General features: G+C 50.1%; 8 protein-coding genes across 8 annotated transcripts; 5 read left to right on the top strand and 3 right to left on the bottom strand.

Moving 5' to 3' along the window:
- Positions 1-228: 228 nt before the first annotated feature.
- On the top strand, positions 229-624 carry N7509_001862 (YbjQ family protein; the record flags this gene model as incomplete). Its single annotated transcript, XM_056626499.1, has 1 exon — positions 229-624. The coding sequence occupies one exon, from the start codon at positions 229-231 to the stop codon at positions 622-624; it is 396 nt and encodes a 131-aa protein (XP_056492294.1).
- A 180-nt stretch (positions 625-804) lies between these two features.
- Positions 805-2,539, bottom strand: N7509_001861 (FAD-binding oxidoreductase; the record flags this gene model as incomplete). The annotated part of the gene is made up of 4 exons (XM_056626498.1): positions 805-1,697; positions 1,720-1,732; positions 1,787-2,269; positions 2,336-2,539. The coding sequence occupies 4 exons, from the start codon at positions 2,537-2,539 to the stop codon at positions 805-807; spliced, it is 1,593 nt and encodes a 530-aa protein (XP_056492293.1).
- A 1,407-nt stretch (positions 2,540-3,946) lies between these two features.
- On the top strand, positions 3,947-5,255 carry N7509_001860 (uncharacterized protein; the record flags this gene model as incomplete). Its single annotated transcript, XM_056626497.1, has 4 exons — positions 3,947-4,372; positions 4,425-4,578; positions 4,639-4,839; positions 4,906-5,255. The coding sequence occupies 4 exons, from the start codon at positions 3,947-3,949 to the stop codon at positions 5,253-5,255; spliced, it is 1,131 nt and encodes a 376-aa protein (XP_056492292.1).
- Positions 5,256-5,804: 549 nt separating this feature from the next.
- On the top strand, positions 5,805-6,341 carry N7509_001859 (GFA family protein; the record flags this gene model as incomplete). Its single annotated transcript, XM_056626496.1, has 2 exons — positions 5,805-6,115; positions 6,167-6,341. The coding sequence occupies 2 exons, from the start codon at positions 5,805-5,807 to the stop codon at positions 6,339-6,341; spliced, it is 486 nt and encodes a 161-aa protein (XP_056492291.1).
- Positions 6,342-7,301: 960 nt separating this feature from the next.
- Positions 7,302-7,669, top strand: N7509_001858 (valyl-trna synthetase; the record flags this gene model as incomplete). The annotated part of the gene is made up of 3 exons (XM_056626495.1): positions 7,302-7,332; positions 7,396-7,545; positions 7,611-7,669. 3 exons carry the CDS (start codon positions 7,302-7,304, stop codon positions 7,667-7,669), a joined length of 240 nt encoding a protein of 79 aa, XP_056492290.1.
- A 1,498-nt stretch (positions 7,670-9,167) lies between these two features.
- On the bottom strand, positions 9,168-11,419 carry N7509_001857 (oligopeptidase family protein; the record flags this gene model as incomplete). The annotated part of the gene is made up of 2 exons (XM_056626494.1): positions 9,168-11,271; positions 11,403-11,419. The coding sequence occupies 2 exons, from the start codon at positions 11,417-11,419 to the stop codon at positions 9,168-9,170; spliced, it is 2,121 nt and encodes a 706-aa protein (XP_056492289.1).
- Positions 11,420-11,880: 461 nt separating this feature from the next.
- On the bottom strand, positions 11,881-18,558 carry N7509_001856 (ATP-dependent RNA helicase BRR2; the record flags this gene model as incomplete). Its single annotated transcript, XM_056626493.1, has 1 exon — positions 11,881-18,558. The coding sequence occupies one exon, from the start codon at positions 18,556-18,558 to the stop codon at positions 11,881-11,883; it is 6,678 nt and encodes a 2,225-aa protein (XP_056492288.1).
- A 380-nt stretch (positions 18,559-18,938) lies between these two features.
- On the top strand, positions 18,939-22,072 carry N7509_001855 (mismatch repair ATPase MSH1; the record flags this gene model as incomplete). Its single annotated transcript, XM_056626492.1, has 3 exons — positions 18,939-19,325; positions 19,380-20,304; positions 20,358-22,072. 3 exons carry the CDS (start codon positions 18,939-18,941, stop codon positions 22,070-22,072), a joined length of 3,027 nt encoding a protein of 1,008 aa, XP_056492287.1.
- Positions 22,073-22,173: the final 101 nt, after the last annotated feature.

Raw genomic sequence — 22,173 nt, 5'->3', positions numbered from 1 at the left:
TAGTATGTGAGGTCCCCAACATCAAGATGTTCACTGGCTACTCCATAGTTAGCAGGCCAATGACGAACAAGCAAACGAATACGAGCAACAAGCTTTAACTAAAACCGGGCCAGAAAACCACAATGCACCCCCTCAACTTCTAAAATTCTACTTTCCAGACTCTATTTGCTACACAAGCCCTTCCTTTCTATGAACAAACACTAGATTGGTCACTCGAATTAATCCAAAATGGCCAGCACCACAAAGAAAGAAAAGGGAAAGGAGAAAGATGTCCCATCCTGCTTCACCGATACTCACGGAATTGTCACGACCACAATGAACGATCTCCCAGGCTACAAGATCAAAACCGTTCTAGGCACCATCTACGGTATCACCGTTCGGACTCGAAATTGGGGCGCAGACATAGGCGCCGTTGTTCGATCGGCTGTTGGGGGCGAGATTCGGTTCTTCACCAATCTCATGTATACCTCGAGAGAGGAGGCTATGGAACGATTGGTTGGAGAGTGCATGAGTCGCGGGGGTAATGCAATCATCGCTGTCAGATTTGATGTCGCTAGTTTTGGGGCTTGTTCGCAGATTTGTGCATATGGAACTGCTTGTCTAGTTGAAAAGATCGAGGAGTGAGATGGTCACTTCTTGGGGCTTTCTTAGGTGAATGGAGTGTGGTGGATCACAATAACGAATCCACGCCTTTCGAGTTATGAGTGTATGTTCCAATATAATTAATCTAGGGAGCTTTTGAATCCGAGAAGAACTCTTAAAGTACAGTACAGCATTAATCCCTGCAAGCCCACGTCCGTTCCACTAGAACGAAGCAGGCGCACCCTCAAGCTTGAAGTACCCTGGCTGAAGAGTCTGGTAAACAGCCTGAGGATCGTATTTCTTCGCAATCTTCTTCAGTTGAGCCTTATTGGCCGCACCGTAGCCAGAGATGGGATCCTGGTACATGCTGGCATAGTTCATGTAGACGAATTCGTTGAAGATGCCTTCACTCTTGGCTTCGGCGAGAACCGTCTCCCAGAAGCTGTTGACGAACGCGTAAATGGTCTCGTCGTCGGACTCGTTCGTCCACCAACATGAAATATGCATCAGCTCAACGGCGCCGTTTGACGCATCGAGGCCCAGTGCATTGCCACCGAAGTCGCTCATCTTCTTCAGCATGGGCTCAGTAATAGCCTGGAAAATGATCACAGGCTCAGCACCGGCAACATTCGCGACCTGAGGAATCATTGAGTAGAAAGTCTTCACGACCCAGTTAGAGAACTTCTCGTCCAGCTTTACTGCAACAGGCCAGTACACCTCGCGGAGGTGGAAGGGGTTCGAGGTTTCCAGATATTCGACATATTCAACCAGAGTCTTGGAGCTGGATACATCGGCAATTGCGGGAATACTGCGGTATTGCTTGAAAATCTGTGGGTCGGCGACATCCTGGGTATAGGTCAACTCAGCCGAGGCAAGGTTGGTCCCATTGTTATTGAGGAAGGCAATGTATTGCTGGGCATGAGGGTCCACGGAGGCATTATTGGCGACATTAATGAAAGCATTGATAGCTTGTGAGAAGTATGGTTCGAGGAAAGTTCTGGAGCCTCCATACATAGTTGGGGCAGGAATGGTATAGAGATTGTACTTGGTGACGAGGCCAAAGATGTTGCCGCCACCACGAAGAGCCCAATAAAGATCGAGAGTAGGAAGTCTCGCTGACAGTGAGAATCAAGCCACTCGCAGTAACAACCTGTAAATGTGAGAACTTTCTCGAATTCAAATATTTAGATCAATATTAACTCACCTCGAAGCTCTCAACGTTGTCGCAACTCCATCCGTACAAGTTAGAATGGTAGGAGATACCACCGCCCAAAACAAAGCCTCCAACTCCAATGCTGGCGGCACGACCTCCGATTGTAGCCAGTCCATAAGGCTCAAGGGCGGAGTAGACAGACAGCCAGTTGTTTCCTGGTCCGATCGAAGCAACGGACTTGTCGTCGTTGAGGGTGACAGCATTCATGTCCTTGAACCAGATACTGATACCGCCAGGGCTACTGGAGGCACCGGTAAAGGCCGCATGGCCACCACTCCGAGCAGCAAATTGACAGCCAGTGAATCGACTCAGGAGAACCGCAGCGCTGACGTCTGTGTTTTTGGTGGGTCGGAAGATGCAGTGAGGCTGGACCTCTTCCTGTTGAACCGACCAAAAAGAGTCGGTGAAGTTACTGTATCCAGCGGTATTTTGCGCTGCAACTTTCGAGCCGAAGATAAAACTCAAGCTTGAGCACTAAGAGAGGGGGATCAGACTATGAAATTTTTCAAACGGCTTTCTTTGTTATGAGGTTCCCCTTACCGCAGCTGCACAAGCCTTATCGGTCGACCGCGCCTGGGCGCCCGTGAAGGAATTCAATGCTGGAATAGTCGATACATCGATACCCAAATCTTCCAAAGCAGCGGTGACATTGAAATTTGATGATTCTACTGGAGTGCTGGCATAGGCGAGTGTTGCACCACTCAGAACGGTTAACCCGCCAAGAACTGTCGAAATATGATGCATGATCCAAGATCTCGATGGCCGAGAGGAACGAGTGGAAGAAGCAAAACAGAACAAGATAGCATGTGAGGGAAGGGGAAAAATCAAAAACAAAAATCGAGAACGAGCTTCTTTAATACACTTGGCCGTAGTTAGATGATCGCGCGGGATCTACTCTAACGAACTCCGACGAGATTGGAACGGTACCTCTCGTGTGGAGAAGCTATTTTAGCGTCACTGAGTCGTTCTCGTGTACTCCGTACGAGTAGAGTCAACGCGTGAGACAATGTGCACTATCCCTAAGCGAAGCGGTGCAGGCCGATCGCGTAAGCTGAGAGACCATTTGATCAATCAAATGGCATGTTCGCCATTGGCTCGGGTTAATGAGTTAATTGGCAAGGTTCACCATTCCGTTTCCCCTTAAGGGATGATGAGGTCCAGTGAGCTGCTATTATTTCTTTATTCTTTGGGCGCTCCGTATATCTTTATTTGGAGGATAGAGTGCCACTATTTATTCTTGTTTTTATTTCGACATGCAGGATACATTCCGATCGCTTTTCGTCCGTAGGTGGAATTTAAAGCATTTCGCTGCTGAATTGTACTAGTATTTCACAAGGCTCTATTTCGCTGAGAAAACACCGCGGAACAATACAATTTTGGTAAGTCTAGCTTAAATTTGATATCCTCCGTGTGCAAGTAAACCCGAAATGTATAATGCCTGCGAATTGCCCCGAGAAGGGAGTCGCCGAGTTCACTATTCTTAAGCGAACCCGAGACTAGAAGCGCCACATCTAGGCTAAGGGGTTTCCAGGTTTAAACTTGGATGTGGCGGGCTCCAGGGCTTGAGATATAGCGTAAAAGCAAACAATCGCCAGCGGTACTACTTCTTCTTCTTCTACAAGCCCAAGCATTAAGTTCATGCTGATATGACAAAAGTCTGGTAGCCAGAGGGCTCTGAGAATTACCCCAGCTGAGGAGGGGGGGCATTTACTACAATTGGACGGTTACATCGGGCATGCCTGCAGGGCGGCATAAATCTCAAACCCCGCCGGGCTTGGCCATTGACCTTCGGCCCCCCGGGGGCGTTGGCACGCGGCCCTGACTGGCCCGACCCAAGAGTGGGGCCTGCGCCTCTTGCTTTTGAACTTTACTATATTGGCCAGACCGGGGATAGTATGTTACAGGATCCCTGTAGATGTAGTAGTGGCAATTCACATCAAATCCTACAAGCCCTTTCCAAGAACTGGAGACTTGGTGCAGGACGCCCAAGGCGCCCGAAACGTGCTCCTGCAAGATCTTTACGGAGACTCCGTACACAAAAGGATTCTTGACATGTGTGTCTTATACCCGACAGGCATTTTAATAAATATGGATATCCACCGTTTTGCGCATCCCTGAGCCAGGATTTCTTGGTGCCTCGCCTACTTGTTGATGGGTGCAACTTCCGAAGGCTTCGGTCCTGGGACCATCAAGGCGACAGGGATTGCATTGATTGTACTCACTTCACTTGTGGTCCTAGTGCGATTCATTGGGTCCGTACGGCGACCGAAGGAGCTCAAGGCAGAAGACTATCTTTTGGTTATTGGGTATATCTTCTTTTTGGAGTTGAGTGTCCTGTACATCTATATTGCCCCAGTGATCTTTCGACTGGCGGCCCTCTCGGCCGGAACAATCGCTCCTTATGCAACTGTTATGGATGATTCGGTGAAATTACAGATCGTTTTCTTTGTCACCACCTCTTCGTTATGGATTTGTTTGTGGATGGTCAAATTTTCGCTCCTTTCGATGTATAAACGGCTATTGGTGGGGAAGCAGTACCTTCTCGCTTGGTGGGTAATTGTGATACTCTGCATTTTGGTATGAAGGCCCGGCTAGCTATATGCTTCTAAGCTAACAATCGTTATTCTAGTTCCTCATCGGCTGCATTCTATCATCCTGGTTCTCCTGCGAGAGTTTCCATGCTTGGTTCACGGCCGGGGAATGTGGTACGGCGCGCGACCATCGCGCCGCCCGGATCAGTTTATACTTCGCTTATGCGGTGGATATCCTTACTGACCTGGCCAGTACGTTTAACTTTATCCGGACCTCGAGAAATCCACAAAATTAGCTAATATCAATCCTAGTTATGGCTTTACCCCTGCGTCTCATTTGGAACTTACGCATGAAACCACGACAAAAGCTGAGTATCGGAGGTTTATTTTGCTTCGGTTGGGTCTGCATCATCGTCTCCACCATTCGCGTTGTGAAGCTTGGCGAAGGCACAGCAACTGGTGTTCCAGCTCCCTCATGGCTAGCCCTCTGGGCCACGATTGAAGCGTCAATTGGTATGCTATCACTCCTTTCTTTTCCCCCGCCCGTACATACTTCAATGTACTGACAACATTCTCTAGCCGTCATGATCGGATGTTGCCCGGGGCTTTATCGCGTCATGAAAACCGCCCTTTCACCCAGTAAACACTCCTACGACTACAACTCTTATAACATGCGTGGCCGTGGAGGTAGTGGCATGCCGTCAAATCGATCGGGAACCAGAGGGGCGGATATTGCTCTCAATAGTTTCGTGGGGAAATCGGATGACATATACCAGTCTGCGAGCGCATACCGATCCTCAAGCCCGGCCAGTAGTCAAGAAAAGTTGGCTCAGCCTAGCGAAAGAGGGAATATTATGGTTAACTATGGTGTTGCGGTGACGGTTGAGAATCGACCAAGTGATTATAATCGGCCACAGCAATTTGTATGATCATGTATATAATAATGGAATGGAATGGGATGGATATGGATATTATATTTCTTATAGTACATAAAAGGTTGATGTAAAAAAAAGGTTAAATTTGAGGTTAAAGACAATTCATGAAATGTCTAGTTCTTGGGGTTTGGGTAAGTGGTTGGTTCCGGATTTTACTATAAACCTTGAATTCGGAACTACCGAGAGGTGATATCATTGATAGATATGTCATCCGGGCATCCGACGAAGTTAGAAATTTGTGACTGATAACCCCGGAAGTTTGTAGCGAACCCTGAAAGTCATTACTGCTTCTATATTCACGAGACTCTCAACCAAGCCGAAATCTTACATAACCCTTCACTAGTCTCCGAAGAAGCCATCTAAGAAGCCGTCTTCGGGCCCCCGCTTTTGGAGACGGATGTACTCGACCCACAGGGACCTTCAAAGACCCGGAGAAATCGGCGAAAAAGGCGAGTAGACAGCGAAGAGACGTGTTTATATTGCTGTGCATTATTTCAACGTCTAGCACTTGGACATTTCAGTCTCATTTGCAGTCAGCCCAATATGCCTCCTCTCACCGGAAACCCCAATTTGCATGCGACCAAGGATTTCATTGAGGGACTCGTTGGGCATTGCTTATGTGGATCGGTGAATGTTACAATCAATGATCCAGACCTGTTTACTAGAAGAAGAGGGCATCTCTGCCACTGCGCCAACTGCCGAAAGGTTTCAGGCAGCTTTGCGGCGAGCAATCTGATCATCGAGCAGGATAAGATTCAGATTGAGGACCGTGATTCCACGCTTGCTATGTTCTTGGATACTGAGACGGGAAGTGGCATTCCGATCGAAAGGTGGTTCTGCTCACGATGTGGAAAGTAAGTGGCCCTCTTTCGATATCCCAGAGAGCACACTTTTAATTATCCCAGTCCGATAAAATCTGTAACACCTACCTTGGAAGGGAAAGTCGTCATGAAAATGGGACTGTTCCCCAGAATCCCGGCACCAGAGTTTGAAACATTTGGTCTGCATAGACACGAGTGGCAAGGGTATCACCCCGGCGTGGAAGTGTATAAGATCAAGGCATTTGGGGAAAAGGTTTAGTTTCTCAAAGGTCTAACAACCTTTAAATGTACATCGAAGAATTGCAATGATCAGGATATTGGAAGAGACGAGCAGACTTGATCCCGACCCTGAAAGTGAAGAAGATATCTCTACTTACCCGAAGAATAACCGCAATTTGGTGTTTTGACACCTAGGTATGAAGTAGTATGTTGCTGTTGGCTATCAAGGATAGACAACATAGCCGTAAGTAACTTGAGAGCGAAACACATTGAGGAATATAGACTCATGGGCAACTAGTAGAAGACAAGTACTACTAACAGTTGACTTTCGGGCGATTGGCGGGCGTTTCTCTTGCAAACAGGCTTCAAAGCTCAAAGGAGAAGGCTGTTTCTTAAATCATGTTGTGATCAGGTGCCTTGAGGACGATACGCACAGAGTCAAAAAGCAGTATTCTTCACATTCCATCGTTTCTAGATCTTCCATTTCTCAAGTGTTCTTCGTAGAAGAAAGCCTCAGTAACTCGATGGAAGCCGAACTTCTCTCAAATATCAACGAGAATGAAAGTGCATCTCGCAGCAAGTTGACTTTGAAGGATTTCCCAAAGGGGAGCTGTCATACAGCGCACGTCCCTAGCTATCGGCTGCTCTCGCCACTGACGTTTAGCTTTCGGTCAAGGGTTGGCCGTAATTTGGGATATGGCTGGCTTTTTCAGCACCAAACAACGAAAGAAAGGAAAATCAATGACAAAATTAATGTAAAAGGCTAGTGGTGTGTCTTCGAATTGCCAGTCGGCACAACCTTCTAGATGAAGGATGAGATAATGTAAATCGCGGTTCCCGCCGGAGCCCGCACGCATAGCCTCAAATCAGGTTTATTCATGGCGTCACTGCCGCCAAAGAAGGCTGTATGATAGTATATAGACCACCACCACCTCATTCAGCTTCAAATTCAAGCAGTATATTTCTCTTAATCTCCAAGTCATCGCTTGCTACTAACAAGATGGCTCAGAACTCTGCCTCTCATAATCCAAGTATGTATCTGCCAGTGTATATGACTTTTCACTCAGCCAAGACTATACTAAAAAGCCGTTTAGTTGGTCTATCGGTTGGCAACTTGACCGAACCACCACCACCAGTTGATGATGATACGAAGAAGAAGGTTGCTGAAGCTGCAGAGAAGGATCCGACGGGCCAAAGTGAAGGGGGTCGGAGCACAGAGGATGCAGAAAAGACGGAAAAGACCTGTAAACAAACAGAATGCTTGATCGGACAATCAAAGGGTTAAATTTTGCTGACGATTAGTATTTAGTGGATCTCGAGCGTGAACGTGCTGAAACATCCACGAGGTTCGCCCGGACGAACCATTAGTTTAGTTCCTTTTCTTCTCAAACTTCGGCCATTCAAACGTCTTTTCCTTGTGCGTGGAGATCTCGGCCTGCAAGTAATGTGGAAACAATAAAGTGATCAATCAGGAATAGTTAGCTGGCCGTAATCGCCTGTCTGCTACGGCAAATTGCTACTTTGAAATGAGCGATCAAGCATGATTTAAGATAGGGAATGTGACCCTTGATCAGTGTAATATTATTTCTTATTACTATTCAGTACGAGCATTTCCTCATTTAACTATTTTACATACACGCCCGGAAGAATCGCATGCTTGAGTAGCTAGATCAAAGCCAAATATAGCATAAATCCGAAAGTGCCGTCTAAAAGAAACCCCCAAAGGAACCAAAGAAAGATAATAATAAACGCATTCATCAACCGAGTCTATTTCGGGCCCCACGTAAATCTACCGCCTTGTTCCTCTCGTGCCCGAACTAAAGCTAACTGCCACTCCCATTCCATCCAGTCTAGCATATCCTGAACAAGGTGTAACTCTTCAGCGCTCCCAGAATCAAGCTCACAGTGCTGGGGACTACCATCGTCCCCAATCTCAGATTGATTCTGCCCATCATCCTGTCCATCCAAACCAGACTGTCCAAAGCAACTCAACAGCTTAAGAGAAAACCCAAGCTCCTTTACTGAGGACTCCTCTCTAGTCGGCAAATCAGAAGCGTATAGACCGATAAAGTATCCGAACCGTCGACGCCGGGTATTCAGGTCTATTTGTGATTCGTTGGGTGTTCCTAGCCAGGGCTCTAATCGCCGGGGATACCAGTGTGTTTCTGGGACAGGTGGCCAGGTCTGATTGAAGAAGCGGGATAGATTGTCTAGCTGGGGCGTTGAGAGAAGATGGTATTTGAGAATATTACTTGGCCAGTCGGGGGATTTCGCACCGCTCGTGCAGTGGACTATTTGATTCAGGGGTCTGGAGAGGTGGTTCAGAAGTGGTAGAAAATCTTGATGGAACGGTGATGTTGTTGATGGCTTCGGTGTGTTGAGGCCGGAGACTGAGGATGATAAGGAACAGGTGCTAGACTTTCGAGTCGGTGAGATGGGGAAGAGGTGGACGGCATGGTGAATGGTTTTGCGCAGTGAATAAATGAACGCGACAATAGCTGATAAGCGGCTTAGAATCTGTCCATGGAGATCGATGTCAAAGAATGAGGTTAATAAAGTAGCGCTGAAATACGAGGAGAAGACAGCAAGAACGATAGGAGGCTCAAGTGCTTCTTATGTGTTCCGAAATTCGAAGTCTCATTATAATGGCGACAGTATAAACAAAGAGCCGAAACATCCCAAGAATAGCAAGGGCTGGACACAAAAGCGAAGAACAAAAACCAAAAAATGCTTTGGTCTTTAACAAAGACAGTTCAATCCCAGGCACCTTAGTCCAATCAATAGATTTCTTCCCAAAGAAACACGCAAAATTCATAGATGTATCTCATAACTTATTGCTCATATAGTTTAATGCGTGACAGACCACCTAAACGGCCATCTTGTTGACGCCCGAGGAGAGGTCAGACTCCTCCGATACTGGAGGAAGACCGACGAACTTGTTGATGAAGTTAAGCACGGTCTGGTGCCACATAAGAGAGTTCTCGGGGTTCAACACCCAGTGGTTCTCATCCGGGAATGTCAGGAATGCACTCTCCACGCCGCGCATCTGGAGTACATTGAATGCAGCCAGACCCTCAGCGATAGTCAGACGATAGTCCAGTTCGTTATGGATGATCAGATGCGGCGTCTTCCAATTCTCAGTAAAGCGCGATGGATCCCACTTAGCCCAGTTCTCGGGAACCTTCCAGATGGGACCTTCGAGATCGTGCAGTGGGAAGTACTGTTCTTCACTAGCCAGCTGACCAGTCATGCTGAATACGCCGTCGTGAGTGACGAGAGCCTTAAACTTGCGACCTAGCGGGTGGCCTTGAATCCAGTTCATCATGTAGCCACCGTAAGAAGCACCGAGTGCGACTGCGCGATCGGTGTCCACGTAATCGAGATTCTTCTCAATGTGCTCAAACCCTTTAACCAAGTCTTCGTACGGCCGGCCACCCCATTGGCCACGGATGGCATCGGTGAAGTCCTGTCCGTAGCCAGTGCTACCGGTTGGATTCGGCGTGATCACGATATATCCCTGCTCTGCAAAAACAGCCGGGTTCCATCGAGTGCTCCATTGGTCGTTCCAAGCGCCCTGGGGCCCGCCGTGGATCAGGTATGCTAGAGGGTACTTTTCGCCGGGTTTGAAGTTGGATGGTTTAATGACCCACGCGTGTACCGGATGATCTTCAGCTCCTCGAAACCAGATCTCATCAATCTGAGACGGATCTAATCCAAATGCTGCACCACCACGACCGTTGGAAGAGACCAGCTCGATTGGATTGGGGCGAGCAGGGTCGATAATATACCATAGACTGTTATCCACCATGTTGCTGCTGGAAACAAACAGCTTGGTGTTGTACTTCGAAGCAGGAGCTACATCATTAACATAACCAGCGTGGGTAAGTCGTCGCAATGAGTTAGGCTTCGCCTCTCTGATGCCTTGAAGGGGGAGTTGATAAAGAACTCCGCGGCCTTTCTCTTCCGCCTGAATCAGCAAAGAGTTATCGCCCTGAGCAAAAGAGATCGTAGAGGGGCTTAAATCCCAGAGACCCTTTCCATCTGAAGACTCGAAAACCTCAATCATGTTGCCATCCCAAGGGTTCGGTACATATAGAATTCGGTTCTTGTCGGATTCGTATCCATCATGCTGCATGGCCAAAAGCGCAATGGAACCACCGTCCGAGGACAAGACAGGCGATGACATTGCTCCTTGCAAGGCGGTAATCTTACACGCCTTTACATCCTGTGCTCTCATGCTAGTCCATGAGAACATGGGCGCATAGTAACAGGAACAAGATGTATGGGTGGCGGGATTCAGATCCGGATCCTTAGCGATGAAAACAATAGCTGATGGGCTGATGTCGAAATCACCAGAGCCTCCAAAGGGCGGGATAGGTGACTCGACGCCGGCCAGTCCAACCACAGAGATCAAATTGGTCAGACCCGAAACGCTGAACTTGCCAGCTTGGCGACGGGCAGGTGATAATGGAGCCTGCTCCAAAAGACCGTACCAAATGGCATTTTTCTGAGGTTCAACATAAGAATCCCAATGGCGAACGAACAGTGATGTATATAAGCGACCAGTCGTTTGTGGCTTCTTGGCGTCGTGGGGGTTATATAGGGTTCCGTCATTATTGGCCTTGCCGCTCACCGCAAATCCGATCTTGCCAGGCTCAACGGTAGTGACCTTGAGATCCGAGACGGGGCCAGGGACGGTACCGGCGGTATATGTCTTATTGGCCTCGCGGGCATCGCCGACAATGAAGCTGGTGTTTCCATTGCCCTTGGTCTTCAACCAGACGAGTCGGTCGCCGTCACCCAGCCACTGCGGGTTGCTAGCGCCGGGGTCGTTGGTGATGAGGGCTGATCGGCCAGAATCGATTTCGATGACTCGGATCTCGTTTGTCTTGGAGTGTGACTCGAAGGAATAGGAGGTTTGGGTATAGACTGCGAGAGTTCCGGCCGCGTTGGGAACGGCCGAGGACCGCCTGGGTGCACCAAGGAGGACCCTGTACGATGTCAATTAGGTGCCATGACCTTACGCGATAGGAGGACTGGGATTATCACGAGAAAAGAAGAAGAAGAATGACAGCGGTTATAAGCAAATCGAGGAACTTACTGTGGCGTAAACTGCATCGTGCGAATGGTCATCTCCCCTTTGGTAGCTCAAGCTATGAGATGCGATAAGATAGAGCTAGCGTGGAGCTAAGAGCTTGAGAACAGGAGCTTATAGATAGGTCCCTGTAGGGAATTTCAATAATGTAAAGAATAATATGGGCAGAGTGTAGGATTTCCAAGAAGAGGGGAAGCAATAGGTATGTGCAAGAGATGAGGAGAAGAGGGGAGAAGAGGGGAGAAGTATCAGGGGCAGCAAGGGGAGGAGGGGAGAAGGTGAGAGGCGTGTGACTCCATGCGGGGAAAGGATCCACTTTGGTACTCACCGGTGATCCTCTTAGGGTTCAAGTTGTATGGGCTATAACTACAAGTAGTAGTTATAGTATAGTTAGTTACTGACTTCAATGGAAAGACCTTTTTGTTCCAATTACTCCAAAACTATTATTTTACAGAAAAAATAAATAAGAAAATCAAACAGTCATCTACTCTTCTTCTTCTTCCTCCTCGCTCTCATCCTCGTCCATTCCTTCAGCCGCGGTCACGCTGAACGTGGGGGCCTGATCCACACCGACATAACTGTCACTCATCAGGTAGAGAGTCAGATCGTGCTCTCCAGGAGTGGGCACAACATATTCTAAACGTAGCTCCAGCTTGCGGCCAATGGTAACACGCTTGATAGCCAGGAGGTTCTTGGTCTTCTCGTCGCCGACCACCAACCACCAGTTCTCCATCTTCTGACTGGGGTAGAAGGGGGCGTGGACCACGGTGTCGGGCTCCTCGTCTTCTTCAACCTCGCGCTCGATCTTCACCTTAAGGTAGGCAGGCTCGCCGGAAGTGACACTCTCGGGATCCTCAACCTCGAATTCCAGCTCGATATTGGGGTACTTCTCGTTGGTGAAGGCAGCAGCCTGAGCCAGCTGCTTGTTGTTGAGACCCAGTCGCTTGACGAGGGTGGCGTAGTCCTTGTTCTCAGAGGGGTCCATGGCTTCCATGAATTCAAAGATGTCATTGATCCTGCAGGTAAAGATATTAGTAACTTGCCGTCTATTGTCAGGGAGTTTGGGAATTAACACATACTTGTACTCGTTGGCAACCTGGATAACCTCCGGGGAGAAATGAGGAATCTGTTTCAGGGGACTATCACGGTCCCACATGGCTTGGACCACCATCTGCGAAAGCTCCATGGCATTCATGGCGTTAATGTGACCTTCCGAGGAAAGCACATCCACACAGGCGCTGAGCAGGGTGAGAACCTTGCGGATGATATCTTCTTGGTCCTTGGCCAGATCAAGAGGCAGTTGCATACGCGAGAAATGCGCTTGAAGCAGAACGAAAGCCTTGAAATGCGGGGAATCGAAAGCAGGCTGTGACATCTTGACGGGCACACGATCGTAGACTCGGCGGAGAATGTGATCTTCGTGACGGCGCATCTGGACAGACTCGAATTCGGTGGCAGAAGTGACAATCTCCAAGATACCCTTGAGCTTCGTGCGGGAGGATAGCGACAGAAGGAAAGTCTGCATGGTGATGAAGGAGATGTTGTAGTAGGCACTGATCATAGCAGCGTTGAGGGGAGAAACAGTGTCATCCTCCTCGTCCAGGTCAATGATCTTAGCTTCCGACAGTTCCTTGAGAGTGTTCTCGACAAGTTCCGACAGGAAAGTGCTGAGACCCTCGTGGCTAACATCGGCTAGACCGTAGAAACTAGGGTTTGCCAGAAGACGGCGGTAGAAGTAGGTGTAGGTCATCCAGTCCACCGCGTCTTGAGTCGAGGAGACTGTCCTTGTGCTGGCTTCGGTCACAAACGCGTCGTGAAGGTAGACCTGAAGGTGGCTCTCGACTGGGAGTGCCTCGTTGAGGAACTTCTTGTAGTATTCACGCTTGACGGCGGGAACCATCAGAACACCCCGGCCAATCTTGTCCTGGCCCGGGCGAGAAGCCTTGCCGAACATCTGGAGAATTTCGCTGATGGGATAGTCGATATAACGGTGCTCACGACCATCGAAGAACTGGGTGTTCATGACAATCACCAGGTGGGCAGTCAGGTCCAATTCCCAGCAGACCTCACGCGAAGCAAGCAGAACCTGAATAGCACCGATAGTGAACAAGTGCGAGACAATGCGCTTATCGGTGGCACTCAGAGCCTCGTGATAGTAACCGATACCATGGGTCAGCGACGTGGCCAGAGTTTGTTCTTGGACACGTGCGAGGAGAGGAGCGAGCTCTTCTACATCGGCGTTCAGGAAGCGATCCTCGTCATCATCCATAGCACAAGCGGCGAGCAGATCCATGGCAGTAGCACGGGTTTGCTTACGGCTGGGGACGAAGACCAGAGCAGGCTTATCGGCAGAGAGCTGCAGAATGGACTGGTAGGCGGGCCGGGCCATGGAGAGCATCAGGGAGGGGAAATGAGGGATGGTGAATGACTGGATGTGCAACTCCAGAGGCACAGGTCGAGCATGCGGACTGAAGTTGAAGATGGTGTGCTTGTTCGCGCCAATCCACTCACCGATATCGCGAGCATTGGAGAGAGGGACACTCAGGCCAAGAATGCGCATCTCATTCTCGGTCTGGAGAGCGATATAGTGCATACGAGAAACGACAACCTCATACACATATCCGCCGAAGCCACCCAGCATGTGGAGCTCATCAGCAACGAAAAGCTGCACGGTCTGTACATTCTTGCGTCTCTGCCACTGACGGGAGAGAACGTCCCATTGACTAGGAGTAGCAAGAACAAGGTCGGCACGCTCAAGAAGCTTCAAATCAGCCGTAGTCTCTCCAGTGAGCTTGATGATGGTCTTGCCACCCGCAAGGCCACCAAGTCGCTTCTGCCAGTCCACAAGGCGCAGATCAACAAGCTCTTGGAATGGAGCAATGTAAACAGCGCGGCCACTTTCTTCGTTAGACCAGTGGCGAAGAAGTGCAAGCTCAGCGCAAACAGTCTTGCCGCTTCCGGTGGGGGCGCCGATGAAGACATTGTCATTCGAATTGTAGACAGACTGGAAGACTTGCGTCTGGATCTTGTTGAAGTTCTCCCATTCAGGGTAAAGTTTCTGGTATTCGGGACGTTTCAAGGCCTTGACAGGAGCCCGCTGCATGTCGAGCAAAGGAGTGTGAGGAGGGAAGCGCTCGGGAAGGATCAACTTTTGGAAAGAGACGGCAATCTTGGTTTCAGAGTGCATCCAGCGATCAGAGACCAAAGAGATGAAGTAGTTAGGCGGCATGGGCTCGGTGATCGGGACGGTGAATTCGACCAGGTGCTCATTCATCTCCGACTTGGCGAAATCGGCACGCAGAAGGAAGCGATCGTGGTGCAGGATTTCTTCACCGTCGCAGTCCTCAACCAAGATCCAGAAGTCCTGAGCATTGCCATGGACGGTGTCGTCCCAAACAAAGTTCGGGGTAATGGTCAGCTCGACGCGTAGCATAGAGCGGGTGATCGGTTGGACCTGGGCCTGGACTTCGAGGCGGGGAAACTTGGAAACCAGGTCACACACGACACGTCCAGCCTTGGGCATGCCCAAAAGCTCGCCCATGCGAGGGGGGTCGAGGTCAAAGTAGCTGGCCCAGGGCACATCTATACGCTCGGCCTTTTGGAGAATATCCCTCGGGCAATGGTGGAACTGTCGCAGAGGGGACATCGTCGGCCACATGCGCTTTTCGGCCATTTTGCAAAGATCAAGGGCGGTCTTAGCAACCGAGGACCAGCCCTTCTTCAAGCAGATCTCGAAAAGAGCACGAATGATACGACCAGCAGATTGAGTGACGTACACCATATCTGCCATCAGCGCAAGACCATCCAATTTGAGACGAGAGATGTAGGCCTGGAGCAGAACATTGATCTTCGCATGAGGCTCCTCGATAGACTCCTTGACAGGCACGGGGACTCGCCCCAGGAGCTTGCCCAGCTCCAACTTCTCATCCTGACGAACGGGAATGTACTTGAACTCATCACTGAGAGCAAAGATACGGAACAGCTCAATTGTAGTAATTGAAGGCTGGAGGTGCTGAGCGTAGGTAAGCATCGAGTTGTGGCCAATATAATAATGAGAAGCAATTCGACCCAGCTCGGTAGCCTGGAGACGGCCAGTCTGCTTCTCATACTTGACAAGACCCGCTTTTTCGAGGATGTTGGCGGCAGAGTGGATCAAATCGACTCGCTTCTGTTCCAGAGCATCATCATTGTCGTAGTCGGCACCCACGCTGTAAAGACCTGGTGATCGGAGCATACGGACATAGAGATAGGTGTAGCCGAGCCATTCAACGCCTTCATCGCGATTGCGTATATTGCCAAGGACAATCTCAGCGTTCAGGTTGTCTGCAAGCTTGCTGACCAACTGAGATTCAATTGGTAACTGTTGGTTAAGAAGCGAGAGATAGTACTGAATCTCGGCCTGGGTCGTAATGATAATACCTTCACCGAAGGTATCATACTGCGGTCGACCAGCACGTCCAAGCATTTGCAGAACATCCTGGGGGCTGAGTTCAACCCAGCTACCCTTCTCTGGGGAGTAGACTTGGGTTCCCTTGATGATGACAGTGTGGGCTGGCAGGTTGACACCCCAGGCCAGAGTGGCGGTACAGACGAGAACCTGGATGCTGCCATCGGCGAATAGTGCTTGAACGGAGTCACGATCAGCGAGACTGAGACCAGCATGGTGAATTCCCAGGCCGTAAGGCAAAAGATCCTTCAGGCCCGCATCGTCAACGGACTCCGCCTCCTCGGAAAGAATTGCACGACTGGCGGCATCACTGCGCAGAATTTGACCAATGGTCTCCATCTCGACAGCCTTGTCACGAATGTACTTGGCGGTCTTTGCAGTCTCCTTTCGCGAGTGAACGAAAATAAGCATCTGGTTGCGTTTTTGGCCAACCTGCTCCATGACCTTGTTGTAGCAAATATCATTCATAGTCTTGAGCTGTTTGATGGCTTTCTTGTCCGTCACACCAATGAACTCTTGCTTCAATGGACAGGGTCGATATGACCCATCAAAGTGGAACACGCCTTTCTCGGGGTCCGCACGAAGGAAACTCGCAACATCGCGGTAGTTGGGAAGGGTAGCACTGAGACCAACAATGCGGACGGGGTCACCAGTCTGCTCGACGCGGCGAATGGTACGGCTGACGATACTCTCGATGACAGGTCCACGGTCATCGTGGAGCAAGTGAATCTCATCAATGACCACGAGACGAACGAGGTTTGTGTAACTGGTTTCCGATGCCTTTCGTGTGATAACGTCGAACTTCTCGGGGGTGGTAACGATAATCTGTGTGTCGGCAATTTGCTGCTTTGTGAGCTGACGATCACCAGTGAGTTCTGACACGCGAATGCCATAGGGCTCCAGACGTTTGCCCAGGTTTCCGACCTGTTCCTGGACCAGGGCCTTCAGGGGAGAAATGTAAATAATCTTGAAGTCATCTAGCATGATCTCTCCGGTTTCGGGGTTGCGGTTCTTGCCAATCTCGCGGAGAATGGTAAGCATAGCAACATTCGTCTTTCCGGAACCAGTAGGAGCACAGACAAGCATGTTGCCATCGTCATGGAAGGCTGTGGGATAGCACTTGCTTTGGATACGATTGAGCTCCTTGGCGCTTCCAAAACCGGGACGAGCCCACTCAGGTAGCTCGGTGGCGGGGATGTTCTTCTCGCCGGGCTGCTTAGTAGCCTTGGGAGGGGGGACGTGGATTTCCTCGTATCCCTTGAATGAGCGCTTCGTCGAGCCTTGAGGCAATCTGACATTGGGATTTGTCATGAGATGGTTTCCCTGGTGGAAGACTAAGTTCTCAAGGTTGATCGTTCTCTTTGGCTGCAAACCGCCGACCAAGCCATTCTCGCCAGCAACCTTCTGCTCAGGCTCAGCGGCTGAGGGAACATCAACATCCATGAGGTCTAGTTTCATTTTATTGCCTGATGGAGCGAGTTCATCAGGGGCGGCCTTGCCGCGAATCTCATCCAGAATAGCCCGGTGTCCAGCTTCTACCATCTCGCTTTCCACAAGGTTGCGCGCATCGGCATCTTCGGCGACACGCCTCCAGCGAGTGACCCAAACGACCTTGTCACGGTTGGTGACCAGCTTAGCTACCAGCTCGGGATGATCGTAGTCGAACAGGTCCATCAGGTCGTTTTCAACATCACGAAGCGGGCGCTCGGAACCATCCTCGGAGCGACCACCAAGAACATCTAGGGCCTCTTGTGTCTTTTCTTGTTGGATGTGTGCATCTGCGTATATGTCACCAATTTGGCGCTGCAACCAGTAGGCGTCGATCTCGCGAGCGGAGACTCCCAGTCCTGTCTTGTCTCCAGCCTTATCGTCCTGTCCGAGACCACCATCAATGACCATTTCCTCGTCTTCGCCGGCTGCTTGGGCAGTTTGATCATTGTTGAGTTCGTCTTGGTCATCCTCCTCATCCTCATCGGAATCCTCGTCCCGGATCTCATCGACAGTGCCCATGCCATCATTGTCCTCGTCTTCGTCGAAAACCACGGCGACACCTTGACGTTCGTCGAGTTCGGCTTCCTCCTCAGCGATGCCACCGTCCATATCCTCGTCGTCATCCTGAGCGTCGTAGTCGGTAATTTTCTTACCCAGATTCATCAGCTCGTTGAATTCCTTGGGGTTCATGGCGCTGCCGAGAAGTTCGTCGACTTCCTTCTTTTTATCGAAATCCTTCATCTCTTCGTCCTTTAACAGCTCCAGAACGGCGTCGGCGGCACTTCGGGCGACTTCGTGGGGGACATCGCCCAGGTGGCTTCCGGTGATCGTTAGGATAAGGTCGTAAGTGGCTCGTGTGGCGGGGGTTCGTGGGCGATATTTCAAGCCCTCAACGAGAGCATCGGCGGCGGAAAGAATACCTTGTCCTCGTAGTTGTGCGGGCTGGCCGCGTTGGCGCTTCTTTTGTTCCCGCATCAATACATCCTCGCCTTCACGAATGGAACCTCGTTCGAGATCTGATGGGCCGACCGGCTTCTTCTTAGACTTGGGGGCATCATCGCGCGCTATCCGGGAGCCCATCTCTCTGATTCCGATGCGGCCAGCGATGGACTCAGGGTCTCCGGTAGGTTCGTCATTGACGCGACTGATAAAACGACGGTCCGCCTGGAGAACCAGATTGGACATCGCCGAGTATTTGTACTGCGAAATATTTTGGTCCGCCATGATGGTGTGGGGGTGCCGTTCTCACGACAAGGCGATCAATCGGTGTAAGGAAGAAGAGAAAAAAGAGTGAGTCGCGACTTGGATCGGCCTGATGCGCCAAACTCGAAGTCGTTCACGTCGCACGTGTTAGGGGGGGGGGTATCAGCGATTGAGTGAAATTAAATGAAGTCACAAACCTGGCTCATCCTCCTGTCGCAAGCGAGCTGACTTGTTGGGGGAGAAATGGAGGCCAGGGTTTGGAAATTGTAGTAATCTCTCGAAGGAGAGAAGCAGTCGGGAAGATTTCGGTGGATGGCGAAGGCGGAAGGCGGAGTGCGGAGGGGAGCTCCAGTTTAGATGAGTTCTGCCGCTTCCAGCGTTACTTGCTTCGCCGCGTCGCAATGATGCGCTTGAATCTCCATGCTAGGGCATTTGTGCAATGGAGACTATCCTGGCAATTACCAGTGGCCTCTACGGCAGGTGTGAATACCTCATCTCATCACTGCCATGTACATCGGACGATCTGTCACCATGCGCAACACTCACCAGTTCGTGCGCGTATCCCTAATGTGATGCCTACGGTCCCAGTGGTTCAGCAACAAAGAGGCGCAAAGACCAAATCTACTGTCAAGTTGAAGGACCTTCCACAAGGCGTTGTGAAGCTCGAAGCTTATGATGATGGCGTCGACGAGGCCCCACGTTACCCGACAGTCGTTCAGGGTCATCGAAATAACATGCAAAAGTTCAAGAATTGTGTAGTTCTTACGCGTGTTGGAGGCTTCTATGAGGTATGCACCGCTTTTTTATCATGATAGAGATAACTCCTAATATTTCGAATCTAGCTTTACTTCGAACAAGCTGAGGAATTTGCCCCCTTACTCGGTATGAAACTTGCAACCAAGAGGACCAGCGCCGGACCTGTCCCCATGGCTGGATTCCCCTTCTTTCAACTTGACCGGTACCTGAAAATGTTGGTTCAAGACCTAAACAAATATGTGGCCATCAGCGAGGAATTTACTCCTGTGGCAGAGGAGAAAGCAAAATCGAATACTGGCTTGCTCTTCGATCGGAAAGTGGCCAGAATTATCACACCAGGCACATTAATTGATGAGAAATTCATTGATCCATCTGAGCATAATTTTCTGCTATCCATATACCTTGATGTTCCGTCACTAGAAGCACACATGAAACAAAAGGACGAAGCACAATCATCTCAGCATATACTGTCTTCTGTGCCTCAAAGTGTAGGATTGTCCTGGCTGGATCTCTCCACAGGGGATTTCTTTACACAACTCACCTCTTTACAAATGCTTCCATCTGCCATAGCCCGGATCGGAGCTCGGGAGATTCTCGTCGATCAACAAGTTCAAGATCTCATCGGGCAGGAGCTGCAGCTTCTGGTCGGCTTCGAGCATCGCCTCGTCACTTTCTTCCGGTTCCCCGAAACATTCGCACCGATGTCTCAATGGGAATCAATGCTTGAGGCTCCGATCCCAGAGGAATCTCATGCAACTTTCTCGGCGGAGGAAGTTGCCGCTGGGTTCAGCTTACTTGAATATATTCGCGTGCAGTTGCAAGGATCGAATCTCAAACTACAGCCCCCACGTCGGAGACATCTTGATGAATCAATGAACATTGATCGAAATAGTTTGAGAGGTCTCGAAATCCTCGAAACTGCACGGGATGGATTTGGAAAGGGCAGTTTGCTTCACGCCGTTCGCAGAACTTCTACTAAGAGTGGTGCCCGTCTGTTACGAGATCGACTCAGTGAGTTTTCCAACTGCAATAGTATGTTGATATAGTTTATTGACCCGTCCCAGCTTCTCCGTCTACTTCATTACATATCATCAACCAGCGCCTTGATCTCGTTGCGGTAATGATCGCGAGCGAAGAGCTTCGTGATAGCGTCGTTCAGCTGTTGAAGCGTAGCTACGATGCTCAACGGCTAGTACAGAAATTTGCACTTGGGAAAGGAGATCCAGATGATTTGATCTGCCTTTCCCGTGCCATTGAAGCATCCAAAGGCGTTAGACAGGTTCTTACTGACCACGAGAGAACCCTGGGCTCTTCTTCGTCCGACGCGAAACACAGCCTCAACACCATGATCTCACGACTTTATCTAGATGGGCCAATAGCTCTGGCAGAAAGGATACTTGCCGCTATCGATGAAGAGGGTCTTTTGCAGCAACAACGTATTGAAGACAGCACGGCCGCCGCTGCAGCTAATTTAGCCCAAGAAGTCACACTCAATGAAGGCACTTCGAGCGACCTCCAGTCACTACCTAAGAAGATAAGAACCAAAAGTAGTGACCGGGCGGCGGCAACGGATGCAGAATCCGGCTCAGTTGATACGTGGATCATGAGACGCGACGCCAGCAGTTCCTTGAACAAGCTGCATGCAGAAATCGAGCGCCTTTGGGACGAAAAGGCGTCGCTAACTCAACACCTTCGTGATTCCGTCGGTTCCTCCACGCTGACTCTCAAATGGACCCCCGGCCTCGGCCACATTTGCCACGTCAAAGGTCCGAAGGTTTCCCAAGAAGCCCTCGAGGAACTAGGGATCACGCGCAATGTTTCCTCCACCAAATCCACCAGATCGTTCTACCTCCCTGCGTGGACCGAGCTTGGAAATAAAATGGAAAGTGTTCGAGTCAAAATTCGCCAAGAGGAGCAAGCCATCTTTGAGCGCCTTCGCCGAGAGGTCATCCTCAACTTGGTCAAGATCAGACGCAATGCAGCAGTCATGGATGAACTAGACGTCGCATGTTCTTTCGCAATCCTAGCTCAAGAGCAACAAATGGTACGACCGATTCTCAACGACGGCACTTCGCACCGGATTGTGGGCGGCAGGCATCCAACAGTCAAGCTGGGCCTGGAAGAACAGGGTCGATCATTCGTTAGTAATGACTGCTTCCTCGGCGAAAAGGAACGTATCTGGCTCATTACTGGTCCAAATATGGCGGGCAAAAGCACCTTCTTGCGGCAGAACGCTTTGATCACCATCCTGGCGCAAGTGGGCTCGTATGTGCCTGCCGCTTACGCCGAAATCGGAATTGTGGACCAAATCTTCAGTCGCATCGGCGCGGCTGACGATCTCTTCCGTGACCAATCCACGTTTATGGTTGAGATGCTTGAGACTGCCGCTATTCTGAAACAAGCCAGCCCTCGCTCGTTCGTGATCATGGATGAGGTTGGGCGAGGCACCACACCAGAAGACGGGACAGCTGTCAGCTACGCTTGTCTGCACCATCTACATTATCACAACCAGTCCCGAACACTGTTTGCAACACATTTTCACTCGCTGGCGGATATGACGAGCCAATTTGAGCATCTGGAGAGGTACTGCACGGATGTCAAGGAGACGGATTTCGGGGCTTTCTCGTTTGTGCATCGACTGCGGAAAGGTGTCAATCGTGAATCGCATGCTTTGAAGGTAGCCCAATTGGCGGGTCTCCCTCAAGAATCCCTTGATCTTGCCAGGCGTGTCCGTGAAGAGTTGCGAGTCGAGTCGGATTCCCCTAGTCCTACCAATTGAGGACCCAAAGGCGCCATCCGCATCCTGACTTAATCACTTTCAATCGACAGGTTGATTTGTAATAGCGTGCAGGCCTTTCCGGATATACCATGTAGTATAGT

The sequence above is a fragment of the Penicillium cosmopolitanum genome (assembly GCF_028827165.1).
Source record: "Penicillium cosmopolitanum strain IBT 29677 chromosome Unknown utg000004l:1.0-4361866.0:1.0-4365735.0, whole genome shotgun sequence".
In the NCBI taxonomy this organism is placed as follows: domain Eukaryota; kingdom Fungi; phylum Ascomycota; class Eurotiomycetes; order Eurotiales; family Aspergillaceae; genus Penicillium; species Penicillium cosmopolitanum.
The sequence above is the reverse complement of the archived record's forward strand: the minus strand, read 5'-3'. Positions and strand labels throughout refer to the sequence as shown.